Source organism: Netta rufina (assembly GCF_964035555.1).
Source record: "Netta rufina genome assembly, chromosome: 6".
NCBI lineage: Eukaryota > Metazoa > Chordata > Aves > Anseriformes > Anatidae > Netta > Netta rufina.
Window position 1 is genome coordinate 23974518 of NC_140129.1, and position 16849 is coordinate 23991366.

General features: G+C 71.0%; 1 protein-coding gene across 2 annotated transcripts in view; it reads right to left on the bottom strand.

Moving 5' to 3' along the window:
* SPEG (striated muscle enriched protein kinase) overlaps positions 1-16708 on the bottom strand; it is a 34033-nt gene extending 17325 nt beyond the window's left edge. The window contains exons 1-6 of one of the 2 annotated variants that reach the window (XM_084289648.1): positions 15877-16708; positions 5166-5255; positions 4786-4978; positions 2021-3498; positions 1539-1682; positions 848-1030 (exon numbers count right to left, since the gene is read on the bottom strand). In XM_084289648.1, coding sequence (XP_084145774.1) covers positions 848-1030; positions 1539-1682; positions 2021-3498; positions 4786-4978; positions 5166-5255; positions 15877-16306 — 2518 coding nt within the window. In that variant the 5' untranslated portion in view covers positions 16307-16708. Of the gene's footprint in view, positions 1-847; positions 1031-1538; positions 1683-2020; positions 3502-4785; positions 4979-5165; positions 5256-15876 lie in introns of both variants that reach the window. The other variant, XM_084289647.1, reaches the window with a different exon arrangement.
* Positions 16709-16849: the final 141 nt, after the last annotated feature.

Consider the following 16849-nt stretch of genomic DNA (forward strand, 5'->3'; position numbering starts at 1 on the left):
CGCCCGCAGCCCCCCGGTGCCCCCCGCACTCACCGGGGGATGGGGACGGAGGGGGGGCGACCCCGGCGACCCCCGCCCCGAGCCGGAGCGAAGCGCACCGCGGAACGGCCGCCGCCGTTGCCGGGACCGGGGCCGCTGCGGCGCCGGGCGCGCGTCCAGCCCGGAGCCGCTGCGCCCTCCCCGGCCGAGCGCCGCCCCGGGCCCGCTGCCGCCACCGCCCGGCCCCCGGGGCTGGGCCAGCAGCGCGGGGGAGGGCTCAGAGCCGGGCCGGGGGCTGCCGGCCCCTTCCCTCCCGGGGGCAGGGGCGCGAAGCCCCGGCGGCGGGCAGGGGGCTCCGGGGCGCAGGGCGCGGCACCGGGGCGCACGGGGCTCCGCCGGCCCCCGGGGCAGCTGGGGGGGCTCTGCGCGCTGCCCCCGGGGGAAATGGGGCGGGGAGAGCCCTGGGGATGCGTGGGAAGGGTGTCCGCGGATGGAGGGGTGCGGGGTGCGCCGGGCGTCCCCTGGGGTGGGAGGAAAGGGTGACCCCACAAATGGCAAGCTGGGGTGTCCCCGCAGCCGGGGCAGGCTTGTTGGGGTGGGCTGGGGGGCTGGGGGGCGTCCAGCCTCTGGGCCGCTCGCTGGGCGCCGAGGGATGCTCAGAGCCTGACCCCGCTCCCCCCACGGCAGGATCCCGGCAGCGCGTCAGCTGCTTTGGTTCAGACCGAGCCTTGTAGGGTAAGGAAGCCGGTTTCTTCCCAGCGACAGCAGCGGCCGAGCTGGCAGCCAGCCTGCCTGCCTGCCTGCCTGCCTGCCTGCCGCCGGCCCTCCCACCGTCCCCACTGCCTCCGGGCCGGCCGCCGGCACTCACCGGGCCGCACGCTGAGGATGGCACTGCAGCACGTGGCGCCCACCTCGTTGGCCGCCGTCACCGTGTAGAGCCCGGCGTCGGCCACCCGCGCGCTGCGCACCAGCAAGGTGTGACGCTCGCCCTCCGCCTTGATGGGCCGCGCCGTGCTGCTCCGCAGCGGCACCCCGTCCTTCCTCCAGGACACTGCGGGCACATGCGGGGTCACTCCGGACCATCCCAGGGCACAAGAGCCCCCCGCTGACCCCCTCGTCCCTGCCCAGCCTGGGGACCCCTTTGCCCCACGTCCCCAAGGCCTCTGGTGAGAGCAGAGCTGGCCCCTCTCTGGTTCCTGGCATCCTCCTGCCCTCCAGTGGAGGATGGAGGAGGGAACCAGAGCCACTTTGCTCATTCCCTGTCTCTGCTGGCTGTGCCGTGCCTGGTGCCTTCTCCCTCTCTCCCCACAGCCCAGCCCCATGCAGGGGGATCGCCCACCCCCTGCCCTCTGCACCCTGCCCCGGCATGCAGTGCCTCAGCCCTTTTTTTTTGCCTGCCTGGGGATGCTCCCAAGGTGGGCACGGCATCCCCTTGAGGAGCACAGCCACAGCTCTGCCAGCCCCAAGCCACCCAGCTCAGGTGGCCCCAAGTGACAAGGACACGCCGGGGGGTGGCTGTGCCAGAGCCCGTCATGCTCCCGAGCCGCGGGGTCGCTCACCTTCTGGCTGGGGGTTGGCCGTGACGATGCACTTGAGCAGCACCTCCGCCCCCACGGCCACCGCCGTGTCCTGGATGGGGATCTCAAAGACGGGCGCTTCCAGGGGGTCCTCGCCCGCCGAGACGTAGGAGTCATCGGAGGACTCTGCACAGGGAGAGACGGCCCCGTGGCTGTGAGGGGGTGCAGCAGGCATGTCCTGTGCCACGCAGCCCCCTGCCCGTCCCCGGGGTGTGGGAGCAGGAGGGTTACAGAGCCCCCCCCGGCACCTTCCCCTGCTGGGTAGGAGGGACAGGGGCATCAGCAAGCATCGCGACCCCAAGGCTCATTTTGTTGCCAGAGCCCCCAGCCCCCAGATCACGCTGCATCCCCTCATCCCATCTCGGTGCTCCCCAGCCCCCGTGCCCCCCCAGGGGCAGGCTGGGGTCCCGCACCCCGCTCAGGGACATCGCTGTGCCCGCAGGAGGTGGTAAGCCGTGCCCTACCTAGCTCCGGAGAGGTGGGCCGGGCTCGGCGCCCCTTCCCCTTGCTCCTCGTGCTCCTGCCCTCCTGAGCCGCTGTCCGAACGCTCTCTTTCTTCTCCGTCACTTTCGTCTGCCTTCTCTCCGCCTCCCTGCCCGTGCCGTGCTGCCCTGCCCAGCTCCTCTCCAGCCGGGCCTCCTGCTCCATCCCTGGCTTCGCCCAGGGCAGGAACCGCACCTCCGTGGGCGCCTCCGGCCTCCGGTACAGCCCGTGGGGCACGGCCAGCCTGGCGGCCAGGCCCTCGCTCGCTGCCCCGGGGGCCCTGGCTGCACCGGGAGGGCCCCCATCCGGGCACGGGGTCCCTTCGGCGGCCCCCCCTTGGGGCAGGGCTGTCCGCCCCTGTGGGGTGGCTTGTGCCAACGGCCACTGCTCCTTCTTCCTCACTTCCCCGACTCCTTCTTGCTGCGCACTCTTCCTCGCCTCCTCCGCCACCGTGCCGCCCCGTGCCGGGGCTTTGCGCCCCCGCTGCCCTCCCGGCTCCGGCTCCCCGTTGGGCCCCACCAGTGCCACGCTGGAGAGGGCCAGGTGCTGGATGACGTGCGTGCTCTCCGCCGGCGCAGAAACCTTGGGCGGCTGCACCTTGCGCCCGCCGGTGCTCGGCAAGGAGGGAGTGCGGGGGGCGCGGGCGGCGGGGGGCTCGCTGGCCGGCTGGGGCGAGGGCGCCCGGGCTTTGCCCAGCTCCTGGGAGCGCCGCAGCTGCTGCTTGGACACCGTCCTCTTGATGCGGGTCAGTTCCTCCGAGAACTTGTGCTCGATGTCCTGCACGCGCCCGGCGAATTTGCCCCGCTCGTCGAAGGAGGCGGCTTTCTGCCGGAAGGCCAGGCGCCGGCTCGCCGCGCTGCTGCCCCCCGCCTCGTCCCGCCAGCCCCCCGGCGTGCCCGGCCGCCGCGCCTCCGAGCCGGGCTGGTCGAAGGAGCGCGTCTTGCGCAGGGGCAGCCAGGGCCGGGCGGGGAAGGGGCTGTCCGCCTGCTCCAGGCTCCTGCGGCGCTCCTCGAAGTACTGCAGCCGCTCCAAGATCCTGGAGCCCGCGCGCACCAGCTTGGGGGACGCCCGCACGGAGACACGGCCGGAGGCGTCGCTCATGGGCGTAGGGGGGCGGGAGTCCTGCGTGCTGCCCTGCGAGTACCCCGAGGATTTGGGCTTCTTGATCTTCTCCTCGTACTCCTCGGGGACGGTGTCCTGGTACTCGGTCGGCACCGAGGATTTCTTGCGGGGGGTGACGGGCGTGCAGGAGGGGACGCCGGGGCTGCGGGCGGCCGGCTGGGGGGCGGCTCCGGAGGGAGGCAGCGGGCACGCGCCGGGTCGAGGCGATGGTGAGCGGATGATGGGCGGCTTGGTGGTCAGCGGCAGGGCAGCGGGGGACCGCGGGGGCTCGGCGCCGGGCTTCGGAGAGACGGGGCCGCTGTGGGGGTCATCCCTCCGGTAGCCCCCCTGGGGGATGCTGCTGCAAGGGGAGAGGACAGGGGAGAGCGGGTCAGAGCCCATCCTCGTCTCCGTGCTGCATCAGGGCTCCCAGCCCAGTCCACGGCACCCTGTGGGGCAGGTGGCCAGGGCAGCCCCAAAACCCTCGAGGGGCCATGGCAGGGGGATCCAGCCACCCTAAGACCCCCGGGAGCTGGCTCGCTGATGTCACCCAGCCGTGCCTTCATTGCTGGGGGTTCCCTTCCCCAGGGACACCCAAGTGGGACAGCGACACTTGGGGCTGTGACAGAAGGACACCCAGCCAGCCCCCTTCCCAGGGCCACCACGCAGACAGGACTGGGGCACAGGGCAGAGGGGTACGCCCCAGTTTGCCTGTGGTGTCCCAGCATGCTGGAACCACGCAGTGCACTCCCACTCTTCTGCAAGGCAGAGAGGTCCCCGAGGCCACGAGCCATCCCCCCGTGCACATGCTGCTGCGAGCACGTCCCCCCGACCCCCCCGAGACCCCCCCCCGCCCCCACGGGCAGCGCAGCCGAGTGGCAGCGCCCCGCTCGGCGTGCACGGTGCAGAAATCAGAGGGTGGAGATGAGGGTCTGGTGGAACAAGCAGCCTCGAACACAAAGGGGAAGATGGAGGTCGAAGGAGAAGGCCTGCAGGGGGGGGGACCAAAGGCGGTGGGGAGGGACGGGGGCTCTGAGCATGTCAGCGGGCCCTGGGGAGGGAGCACGTCCCTCGTCCCTGCTGCCACCCATGGGTGGTGGGGACGGGTTGCTGCAGGTGCCCCAGGCTGCTGTGCACCCCTGTATCCACGTGTAGAGCCCCCCGGACAGGCAGGAGGAGGGTCCAGGTTGGAGGTGCAGCAGCACGGGCATTACCCCAAACCCATACTGGCCACGGCACAAGGTGTCCCTGCTCCCACCCCACAGAAAGCGTGCCCTGTATCCAACCCCAGGGCCTGTCCCCACCTCACCGGGGCCGGGCTGCCGACCGCTCAGAGCCTCCGTTCCTCATCCGGCCGTGGAGAAGGCAAAGGGAGCCCAGGCGGAGGGGAGGAGATGGCAGCGGGGAGGAGATGGCCCCAGCGCGATGTCCCCTCCGCGCACTTCCCCGGGCTACTTACACGTGGAGCGAGAGCGCCCGTCCTCGGTACAGGCTGAAGGCGCTGCCGTACGGGTCGCTGGCCACCGAGAGGCTATCCTCCGACCCCCAGCTTGTGCCCACCAGATTAGCCCGTGATGCCCGCACCAGCGGCTCCACGCCCAGGTGCCGGACCTCGGCGCCGCGCGGGGCCGGCGCGTTTGCTTGCCTTGGGGTTCCCTGCGGCTGCCAGGCACTGGGGCGCAGGTAGGGTCCCCGTGCGGGGAGGCTGGCATCCGGCTCCTTCTCCACCACGGTCTGCTGGCTGCCCGACCAGCTGGAGCGCTCCTCCGCCTGCGACAGGGCCAGCACCGAGGTCGGCGTCGTGTTCATGGAGGCGTCCACCAGGGTGTCGGAGCCACCTGGAAGGAGAGGGGTGAGCCGCCAACGGGTGCCTCCAGGGGTCCCGAGCAGCACCCCGCTGACCCTCACCGCATGGGGATCCCCCAGAGCTGGGCTGGAAGAGCTCTCAGTGCCACCTGTGGTGTCCGAGCCCCCGGTGCCACCCATGTCTGAACCCCTGGTGCCACCTGTGTCCCCGCGGCTCACCCGTGGGGGTGCTGAAGGCCGTCTCATCCTGCAGCTCGCTGCGCTGCGTCACCTGGGGGTCGCTGGGCTCATCCTCGCCGGTCTCCGAGTCTGGGGAGGGAGAGCAGGGGGTGAGGGGACATGGGGACAGCAGGCCAGGCTGGCACTGCTCCTCACAGAGCAGCACCCGGGCAGCTCCAGGCAGCAGAAGGCTGAGGCGGTGGGAGAGGCATGACTGTGACGCTGGGGACACGGAAGGGACAAGCTGCCAGCGGGGAAAGGCAGAACCAAGGCTGGAAAGTCCAGCGGGGCCAAGGGCAGGAGCAGCAGTAAATGGTCAGCCGTGGGGTGGAGGCAGGAGGGGAGGTGGTGCCGGGGTTGCAATGCGGGGGAAGGCGGCTGAAATTGGGGTGGCGGAGACGAGGAGGCGGCACAGGGGGACAGGGGGGGCATCGCGACAGGGAGGGGGCCCGGGGCCCATTCTGGGAGCGGGGCTGGCAGCAGGCGGGCGTCTTCCTACCGTAGCTTTGTTTCCTGCAGGAGCGGAAAACTTCGCTTCCATAGGGGCAGCAAGAGAGAGAGAGACATCAACACCCGGTTATCGGCCCGGCCTGCGGAGACGCGTGGGGCGCTGGGGAGGGCCTTGTCCCCAGCACGTCCCCGCGCTGCCGCGGGGCACTGACCTGCCAGGGCAGCAGCCGGGTGGCCGTACGGCTCGGGGAGCCTGGCACCGTGTGCTGGCCTCGGGGGCCAGGGCTGGGGCTGGGCGTTTGCCCCACCCAGGACCCACGCGGGGCACCCCACGCCCTGCCCTTCGCTATGGCAGGGGGCAGGCACCCACGGGGCATGGAGACAGGTCTGGCACCCCCAGCCTTCCCCACCACGCCTGCTGTATGCCCACGGTCACCACACGCCTCTCCTAAACCACACATGGCCTCCCCTTCCTTCTATGCAGCATCCCCCCTGCAGAGCACATGGCATCACCCCTCCCCACCCCTCGGTCACATCCTGCCCGCACTGCAGCCAGCTCCTGCCCCTGCTGCTCCTGCTGCCCCTGGCTGGCTTTGTGCTGCAGCACCTGCACCTCCCGTGCTCTGCAGGGCACCGCAGCCCAGGGCCCTGCTGGGCACTCCTGGAGGTGCTGGTGCACAGGGACATGTGTGTCCAGGGGCTGGCGTGCAAACGCACACACACGTCCATCCCTGAGGCCATGTGCAGCAAATGCTGCGAGGCGTTGCCATGCCCTGCAGCGTGGCTCTGGCATCGCTGCTCTCGGGTTCAGGCTGTGTGCTGCTGTGTGCCCCAGGGCATCAGTGGCAGCCCCCAGAGGCAGGATGGGGCCGTGCCAGCTCAGAGCCACCGCCATGTCCCATCCCAGGAGCGGAGGGTTGGTGTTTCCTCCATGCCACGTCCCCTGCCCCGCAGCACGTGGAGGGGACAGGAGGGCGCAGCTCCCCCCTGCCCTGCCACAGCTCTCATCGTGGGGGCCCACGCTGCTCCCCCCGCCTGCAGCCCAGCACACCCCCAGCTGCCCCAGCACTGCCACTGCAGCAGGCTGCCTGCCACCAGCTCGCATCCCCAGCATGTGTCCGGACACCAGCAGGCTGACGGGGGGACACCAGGAGCCCCCAGCCCCATTTCGGGGGCCGTGCCCAGCCCCGCACAGCCCCTGCTTGCCGCCCCCTCCCCGGCAGGGCGGCGGGGCCAGCTCCTGGTAACTCAACGCACCATGCGTGAAGCGCCCGAAGCGCCGCGAGTGGCCGGTCTTCTGCAAAGGAAAAGAGAAGAGAGCGTTACCCACGGCGTGGCGCAGCCCCCCGCGCACGCCCGCGGGCACACGCGGCACCGCTCGCACGCTGCACGCCGCACGCCCCCGGGCTACCTGCAGCGCACGCCCCCGGGCGCACACCCCCCGCACGCAGCCCTGCACGGGTGTAGGTGGGCACGTGCGGCGCATGCCCGGCTGTGCACACAGCCACACAACCCCCCCACGGTGCTGCTCCCCTCCTGGCACACACCTGGGCACCCTCAGGACACACACACAGCCCCCGACATGGCCCTGCTGCCCACCCGAAGCCCACCCTATAACCTGTCCTGTGCTCCCACGGGTGCCCGGCAGCCCCCACACGCTGCCCGTGCCCAGGGGTGACAGCGTGCCCCGGGTGCCCAAACGCCCCGCAGCCCCTTCGAAGCCACCGCCTGTGCCAGCGCGGGGCCCGAGCCAGCCAAGCACCTTCCAGGCGCTGGCCCAGACTCAGCCCCGGGCATGGGCCCAGCACAGGGACAGCGTCCCCAGCCTGGCGGTGGCCGTGCCAGCCGTGAGAGGCCGCCTGGCACAAGTGGCACGGGACGGCCAGCCCGCGAGGGGCGGAGGCGTGGGAGCCACGCTCGCCCGCGCTGTCTGGGCAGGAGGGATGGGAGCGCAGGGCTGAGGTGCCAGCAGCTCCCTGCCAGCTCCCTGCCAGCTCCCTGCCCTCCTCTGCACCACGGCTCGGGGCTGGCCACATGCTGCTAAGGGAGAGACCAGCCCGGGCCACCCTCTGCCGTGCCCAGCGAGCTCACAGCAGGCAGGGCAGGGGATGTGCAGACAGGCAGGGCTGGGCTGCCAGCAGCAGTCTGGGCAGCGCGGTCCCCCTGGGACACTAACACCCCGTGCCCTTGCTTCCCTGCCTGGAGCTCTGCAAGGCTCTCCTGCCTCTCCACAGCTCGCAAGCAAGCTCACAAACAGCCAGCCCCAGGGACAGACAGACATCCCCAGGGACAGCCAGCCCCAGGGACAGACGCCCCCGGGGACAGGCAGCCAGGCATGGCCAGCAGTCAGTTGTCCTTGCAAGGGCAGCAGGCTTGTTTTGCAAGCCCCCCGGGCTGCTGCCACTGCAGCGGCAGCCCCTGGTGGTGGGCAGCCCGAGGGGTCTCCCCCGGCCCCCTCCCTGCCTGCGGCGCTGGCCGGAGGGCAGCGGCTGCACGAGACACATTTGTATTCAGGCTGAGCCAGGCTTCACCTCCCCTCCTCGGCTGACTGTGCCGGTGCTGGCTGGCAGCCCGTCCTCCAGGCCAGGGAAAGATAGATGAGTGATTAACTGCACCATCGGCGGATAATTCCCCCATTAAAAAATGAAAATGCAATTGAGTGCCATTATCGGGTGCTCTCCTGGCTTCCCCGGGGACTGGCGCCACCGGCTCCCCAGCGGGTCTGGCGGCTGCACCCAGCGGGGCCGGGCTGGGCTCCCCACCCCAGGGCTGTGGGGTGCCCCCCGCCGCCCTGCAACAGGTCCCCCCCTACCCGGAGCCCCCCCTGGGTGCAGCAGCCCCGCGTGGCTCGGCAGGGAGCAGCACCCAGCCCCGCTCCGGGTGACGCGGGGTCACCTCCCTGCTGCTTTCGAGGAGGGGAGCAGCCCCGGGAAGGAGGTGGAAAGGGGGCAGGAGCAGCTCGGGACAAACCCCACGGGGCCAGGATCTGGGCGAATGGGCCAGCAGTGAGCGGGGGCTGTGCACCCTGCCGGGGATTTTCGTTTGCAGCCTGCACAAAGGGGTGGGGGAGCCCCCCCCGGAGCCTGCTCTGTGCCCACGGAGAGGGGGAAAGGAGCCAGCAGGATCAGCAGCTGGCTGCAGCCCTGCCCTGCTGTGCAGTGGGGTGAGACCTGGCCCTGCCTCGCTTCTCCCCACATCATGCACAGACCCCCCCTGCCCACACGGGGGGCCTGGCGGGGGGGCTTCTCCATCCCTAGCTATGGCTATGGGGTTATGGGGAATGGAGGGGGAGAAGGGGCACTTGGGGCCACGGAGCACGGCCCTCGGAGCCTGCCAGAGCTGGGTACGTGGAGCCCAGCACCGTGCGGTGCCGGTGCCACCGGCTGTGGGACAGACGGGGCAGGGGCAGGGGCTGGCAGCGGGTGGCCCTCCTGGTGTCCCCAGCGCACAGCCAGGACCCTGCCCTGCCATGCAGGTGGCCCTGGGCTTGCTGCCCTCTAGGGCAGACGGGGCAGCCAGGCGGTGCCCCAGGGGGAAGGATGCCCCCTTTTGGGCAGGGCTGCCACCTCCCCACTGCAGCACAGGGCATCCACATCCCCAAACACATCCTGCACCCCTCGGAGGGGGCTGCGGTGACATCCCCTCCCCGGCCCCTGCAGGGACACCGGGCGGGGTGACAGCAGGGTGGCTGCGTGCCCCACGCCGGTTGGATGAGCAGGGTGGTCCGGCGTGCCCCACGGGGGGCTCCCTGGAAGGATGCCCCCCATCCTCTCCCCCCGCCGAGGCCGAGTGACGTCCTTGCTCCTTGCTCAGCGGCGGAGCGTGCGGCGAGGCCGCGGAGGAGCTCTGCCTGTGCCAGGCATGCTCCTGACGCGGAGGGGATGACGCATGCAAAGCCTCGGCTCCAGCTCCGTGACCACCGGCGGCGGGGCCGGGGGGGGCACCGAGCCGCCTCCGTTGGCTCCGGAGGGCGCGGAGGGGAGAGGCCGCCCGGGGGGGACCCCACCTCGGGGGGGCACGGCCGCCAAGCCGGGCCCGGGGCCGTGCCCAGCGCAGTGCCGAGCACCTGCCCTCCGCTCCTCCCGGCCGCCGCCGGCGTGGCCCCGTTCTCCGGCGGCTCTGCAGGCGGGGCGGGGGCCGGCGAAGCCCCGGGGGCCGGGGACCCCCCGTGCGCCGGGCGCGCTCCCTCTCCCCGCCGGCGCCGCCTCCTCCTGCGGGCGCCCGGCGGCGCGGCAGCCCGGAGCCCTTACCTGGAAGCGCTTCTTCACCCAGATCTTCTTCATGCTTCTGCAGAGCCCCGGCGGCCCGGCCCCGGCGGCTCAGGCCCGGCAGGACGCCCGCCCGCTGCCGGCGGGGGGCCGGGGCTCAGCGCGGCGCGGGGCCGGGGCCCCTCCGAGCATCCTCCCCGGCGGCAGCCGGGCACGGCCGAGGGAGAGGAAGGGGCTCGCCAGGTCGGGCTCTCGGGAGGGCTGGGGCTGTGAGCATGAAGCATCACTCGAGCGCTCCTCCCTCCATCCTTCCCCCGCCTGCCTCCGCCTCCGCCTCCCCGCCAGCCCTGGCACGCAGCGGCATGGCGGGGGCCGGGCGGGGCGCAGGTGGCGGGGGGCGAGGGGCACACGCGTCCCGCGCCCCCCTCCCGGCCCCCGCCGAGCCCTCTGCCCTGCTCCGTGCCCTGCCGTGCCGCTGCGCCCTGCCCCACCGCCCGGGGCACGGGCTCCCTCCCTGCCCTCCTGCGCCCAGCACCCTGGGGCGCAGCCCACGCCGGGGCTCCCACGCGCACCCCAAGGCAGATAATGTCCACGCACCGTCCCCAGTGTGCCCGCAGACAGGCCAGCTCTGGTGCCCAGCCCAGACCCGCTCAGCACCCCCCAAGCCCTCCACCCACGGGGGACAGCACCAGGCCCCTCTCCACGCTGTGGGTTTGGGTCCCGGCACTGCTGAGCGTCCCCAGGGTGCCCACACCACCCCTGCACGCCCTCCCCAGCCCTGCCCGCCAGGTTCCCGCAGAGGCTGCCAAATTCCCAGCCCAGCAGCCGGCCACGCTGCTTCCTCCCACCGCGGGACCCCCGTGGGGACACAGCTGGAAGCCTCCCTGTCCCCGTGCTGCTCACCTGTCCCCCGGGGAGGAGCCCCCCCTTGCCGCGCTGCAGGCGGGCATCACGCACACCGGGGCGCACGGCAGCTCTCCTCCCAGCCCCTGCCTCCCAACGTGAAGCTTTTCATGGCTTCATAATAACTTGCAAATTAGCCAGCACAAAGGGAGCTGTTTATACAACATTTCTGACAGCCCCACGATCCCAGTGATGCTGCGGGGTTTCCACGGAGACCCCGCACGTCAGGCGAGTCACGCGAACGCCGGAGCTGGCACAAAGGGAACCTCCTGCCAGAGCCGGGGGACGCTGCTGTCCCCCGCAGCCTGGCACCCCTGAGCTGGAGCCCCCGGGTACGGGGGCTGGCCGCACATCTGGGTGCCACCCTGCTGCCACACAGCCCCCCAGCACCTGCTGCCCCATCGGTTCCCCGGGCACGCAGCCCTTCCTGCCGCTGAGGATCTGCTGCCCAGCCATTCCCAAGGAATGGAGCCCCTGGGAGAAGCTGGGTCCCCAAAATCCCCTTTCCAGAGGCAGCAGCACCCTGCAAACCCCACGCCTTGCTGAGTCTCCCCTGCGCTCCCCAGCACGGATCCTGTCCCTACCACACGCTGCATCACCGACCGGCCACCGGCTGTGGCCACCAGCACCATGGCCTCGGTGGCGCTGGGTGCTTGAGTAATTGGTGGCTGTGGGTGCACGCAGCCGGCTGGGATGCGAGGAGGGGGTGAGATTTATTTTTTTCCCAGGGGGAAATAGTCACAGCAGGCTTCTGCACAGGGCTGCTCACGGCCATTGAGAGGGGAATCCTGCAGGCTGGGGCCAGCATGGGATGCGAAGGTGTTGCGCAGGTAAGATCTGCATGGGGACAGACCTTTGGGAACGGGTGTCACCACGCCTGGTACGAGCAGTGCCCATGTTCCCAGCAGCAGGCAGCAGGTCCTGAGTGTGCCACACACTCCCCCATGCTACAACCTGTCACCATCGTCCCCCTGCTCTGTCCCTTGTCACAGGGCAGGACAGCTCGCAGCACCAGAGACCACTGCTCTGCTGGCTGTCCCCTCGCCATGGAGCACGGCGTGGCACAGCCTGGCTGCGGGGACAGGCAGGGACACCCCAGCTCCCCAGCATCACCTCCCATCGCTGCCACTAGAAGGATGCCGAGCGCACGGTGCCCGCTGCAGGCAGAGGACACGGGGACGCAGGACAGCAATGTGACCTTGGCTGCGGGTGCTGGGAATGGGGTGGGATGGGAGGGGACATCTCCTCCCCGCCCTGCCGGCACCCCGTGGCCGGGGAACAGGGCGCAGAGGGCACAGGGGGCAGCAGACACGGTGCCGGAGGGGCATGGGCTGTGGGGCAGGAGGAGCAAAGCCGTCCCCAGTGCCACCAGCGCAGGGAGCAGTGGGAGCCGGGGGGCAGCCCCGGGAGGAGGAAGGGGCCGCGGTCCCACACGCAGCCCCGAGCGGCGGTGCTATATTTACTGCATGCGGGCCCGGGTCTCGGCCTCTCGCGTGTAACACAAGCCCTGCAGCCCGCGAGAATCCGAGGGGACGGCACATTCCTCAGCAAAAATAACCCCCCGGCAGCGGGAGAGAGGGCAGGGGTGGAGGTGACTGACTGGACAGCTGCACACGCTGCTCCCCTGCCCGGTCCCCACAGCCCCAGGAGGGGACCCGGCCCCGGGGGGCACCGTGCGAGCCCCATGCCCAGGTGGCTGCAGGCAGAGCCACCTCGGGGTGGTCCCCGAGGCCCCGTCCCCCCTGCACAGCCCAGCCTGGGGACCTGTCCCTGAAACCGAGGTGGCACCAGCTGTGTCAGGCTCAGGTGGGATGTGGCAGCCCCCACAGACATGGTGCACACCCCACGGTGGGGCCAGGGTGGGCACGGCGGGGAGATGGGGCAGAGCTCCGAGGGGAAGCTGAGGCAGCCCCAGAGAGAGCCACGGGAAGGAGGTGAAGGCAGAGGGAGGTGTTGGGCTGCGTGCGGCCCCAAAACGCTCTGCAGGGCTGGCAGGGGCTCCGGAGGGAAGGGGAACCTGGCACGAGGCGCAGACACAGCTCTGCGAAGTAAGGACCTAAAATTAGGCACCGAGATAAACGGCCAGAGGTGCCGAGCCACCGGGGACACTGTCAGCATGGCCGTCCCCACCGGGCTCCCACCACCGCACAACGCCAACCGCAGAGGCCCCACTGCTGGGGAAAAAAACAGGGGGCTAGGGGGGCACCGGGGGGGGCTGGGACCGCAGCCACGGAGCTGCATGGGCTGTGCCGAAACGCACGGAGCCCCCAGGGCGTCCCCCACGCTGCAGGAAGGCTTCACCCCCAGCACCGACAGAGGGAAGGGGCCGTGCGGGGCCATCGCACACGGACAGCCCCGTGTGCCTCCCCTGCCCCTGCCCCTGCGCCCAGCCTCTCTGCTCCCCGAGGAGGAAAGGTTACAGGGCGCCTTGATTGCTGAGTGCAGGTGGAGGCGAGCGGAGAGACCCTGCGCTGCAGCCGGGACAGGCAAAGCCAACCTTGAAATAAGACGCAGCCCCAGCGCTGGCACGGCGAGGGGGGGCTCGGCTCTTGAAAAGGAGATTAGCTGGAGTTTTTGAGAGGTGATTTAATCCGGCTTACGGGGAAAAATTCAGGAAATGCAGCCGAGAAGTGATACAGGCGTTAGTATCACTAATCACTAGGGCCTGGGAATGATGGAACTACGGTGGGGACCTGGGAAGGATCTGGGGTCTGCAGACCCGTGAGACCCCAGAGCAGCCTGGTGTTGGTGCCAGTGGGAGAGGGGACACCCCACACCACCCCACGCCACCTGCACCCACAGGGCCAGGAAACGAGGGAGAACCTGCACTGGTGGTGCAGGGGCAAAAAGGTGGGACACAGGGGGGGCAGCCCACCCCGGGGACCCCTCCTGGCCACCCCCACGCGTGTGCTCCCCAATCCCCACGCCAGGCACTGACACACACAGGGAGAAGAGCAGGAGAAAATCATTAGTGGGGTGGAGCGACAGATTCAGGGCAAGGGATTAGAAGAGCTAAATCGGGCTCGTGCGAGCAAGGGGGAATGCAGAGCCACTGCAGGAGGACCTGCCGGGGCTGAGCGCGGAGCCGGGCAGCACAGAGCCCCCCCACCCCTCCAGCCGTGACCTGAGCCACCTTGGGAGAGCCGGCGTCAGCCCCACGGAGAGCTGCAGCTCAGGGGGAGGAGGAGGAGGCAGAGGACAGGGCTCTGCACCCACCGGAGATCTCTGCACCCCCCAGACACCGGGGACAGGGCCCCTGAGCCCAGAGCAGCACCCCGTCCTGCTGGGGCACCTTGCACCCGTCTGGCCATAGCCTGACCCACAGAGCACCCAGGGAACAAGGACAGGGTGTCCCTGCCTGGCCCTGCCACCAGTGGGACACCCACGGCCCCTGGAGAGCCGGGTCCCCAGGAGGGGAGCCCCCCGAGCAGCCGGAGCCTCGGTGCTGGGTGCCGGCGAGCCCAGGCGCCGGGGCCTGGCAGGGTGTCAGGGCAGGGGCTGCAGGGCCATGGCACGGCTCCTCCATTTCACAGGACGCCCCGTCTCACCGCACAGCTCCCGGCACGGACAAAATGGACTCAGGGGAACAGCACGCCGAGCGCCAGGGCCTGGCCTGCTGCCTCCTGGGGGTGCTGCGCCTGCAGACCCCCACCAAACCCCCTCAGCATGGCCTCCCCAGCCTCCCCAGCACGGGTCCCTCTGCACCTGGGCATTGAACTCCATCCCACTCCCTCCTGAAGCCTCCCCAGCAAAGCCTGGGGATGTGGCACACCTCGGGCACCGCTGCAGCATGGCACAGAGAGCGCAGTGCCCTGGGGCAGGGCTCAGCCACCTCTCTGCCCCCGGGGTGGCTTTTTGAAGGCTGTTTGCTCCAGGCAGAGCATGCCCGCAGCCCCAGCGCTGGCTCGGAGGAGCGCCTGGGGCAGGGTGACATTAACCCAGCTCGCAGCCACGGCTGCTCCAGAAACGTGGCCACCAGGGCCGGAGGCTGGGAATCGGGAGCAGGGAGGAGTGCGTCAGCACAACGGGAACGGGCACCGGGGGAATCAGGCGGTGCCCAAGGCAGAGGCAGGGCTGGTGGCACCAGGCAGAGACACGCTGCTTGTCAGAGCACGAGAGCAGGGTGAAGCCCACGGTGCAGAGAGCCTCGGGCACCCCCCCCACACAGCACTGTGCTCTGTGTCCCCCCAGCACCACCATCCCCAAAGTGGTGCAGCGTGCAGTGACCCCACAGATCCCCCCTGCAGGGCAGGGCTGTGCCTGTGCACCTCTGTCCCCACAGCAGGCTCCGCGGCAGCAGGAGCGCCTTCCTCTGCCCTGCAGGGATGCTCCCCGTGGCAAAACCCTGGCACCCTCCTCGCCCACAGCCCCAAGGCTCACACGGCCGCCCTCTCACAGCAGGGGACAGTGGCACGTGGGGACAGTGCCATCGCAGTCCCCACGCCAGTGCACGTCTCAGGGCAGCACCACCACGTGCTCCCCAGCGGGGCTGCCTCCCCGTGCCCCAGGGATGTGGCATCTGTCCCCAGGCAGCAGGGGCTGCATCTACGAGCACAGGGTAGCCATGGGGCCCTGAAAACTCATCAATGACTGGCTCCTCCCACTGCTAATTAACCACCAGGCCCTGCCCACTGCACAGCACAGGCTCCTCCCCCCTTCATCAGCCCCCTCCCCCAGCTCCCCACACCTCGTGTCCCAGTCCCCCCAGTTCCCCCAGTGACACCACGGCCACCTGTGCCCACGGGGGTGGCTCGGGTGGGTGACAGGGCCACAGGAGGTGGCACTGCCAGTGCCGTGCGCCCACACCGTGGGGTCTCTGTCTCTCTGTCTCTCTGTCTCTCTCTCCTGCTGCCCCACGCAGGCCCACCACCACGTGCCCGTGCCACCTGCATGCCCGGCGCTGGCACCCTGCCTGTCCTAGCAGCGGGTGCTGCAGCCACATGCTCACTCCCAGGCCACCGAGCTGCCCCACTGCCACCGGCACCACGACCCCAGCCTGCAGCGGGGTGGGCACGGCGGAGCCCAGCCCCGGCTGGCTCCTGGGCATGCAGCACGGGGGATCTGCAAAGCACAGCCACCACACTCAGCACGGGGCAGCCGGTGTCCGCGGGGAAGCCGGAGCAGCGATGCCGGGGCGGCGCAGCCCTTACCTTCCATGTCAATGATGGCCAGCACAGCGCTGGTCATGGCCTCTCCCCGCTCGTTCTCGGCGATGCACGTGTAGACGCCGGCGTCCTCCTTCTTGCTGTCGCGGATCCACAGCGTGCCGTACTCCTCCTCGCGCGGGGCGAGCTGCTCCTCGTTCCTGTACCAGCGCAGGCTGGGCCGGGGGTTCCCCACCGCCACCACCCGCAGCCGGATGTCACAGCCCGTGCCGATGGCCGCGTTCTTCAGCTTCCGCACGAAGGCCGGCGCCGCCAGGCGAGCGGGGCCCCCCTCGGCCGCCCCCTGCTCCACCGTGACCTTGGCTCTCTTCGGGGGGATGCCGGGGCTCGGCGGGGCCGCCCCTGCTCTCCCCATCGGCCGCCCGGGCTCCCCGCCGGCCCCGCTCGTGCCGCCGCGTGCCCGCGCCCGGTGCATGGCGCACGGCTCCCCGGTGCGCTCTGGCAGCCCCGCGGCCCCGACCCCACAGCCCCGCGCCCCTCTCCTCTTCTCGGGCCGCTGGGTGCCTGCCAAGGGGTGCCGGTGGTGAGGCGGCTCCCCGCTCCAGGTGCCGTCCGCTTCGGTGCCTCCCCCCGGCCGGCCGCAGCGCCGAAGGTCGCAGCACCGTGGGCAAGCTGGGGGCTATTTTTAGGCCGGGGGCTCAGGTTGCTGCTCGCTGCGTCGCCGGTCACCGAGCACCCTGGGAGGTGCCGCACCCCCGCCCCATGCTCCGCTGCGACCCCGGCCCTCCCCGCGCCTCGGCACCTGCTCCGCCGCCTGCCCCGGTGCGGGTCCCGCGGGTGCCGGCGCTGCCCCGGTGCTGGGGCCGTGGCGTCCCCCCCTCGCCCGTCCCGCGCGGCCCCCGCAGAGCTGCGCTCCCTCTGCCCCCTCTCCTCAAGTGGCAGCTGCCTCTGATATGTCACATTCCTTGGCCGGGCTCCCCCTCTCCGCGCCCGCCGCGCCGGCCCTGCCGCACAGCTC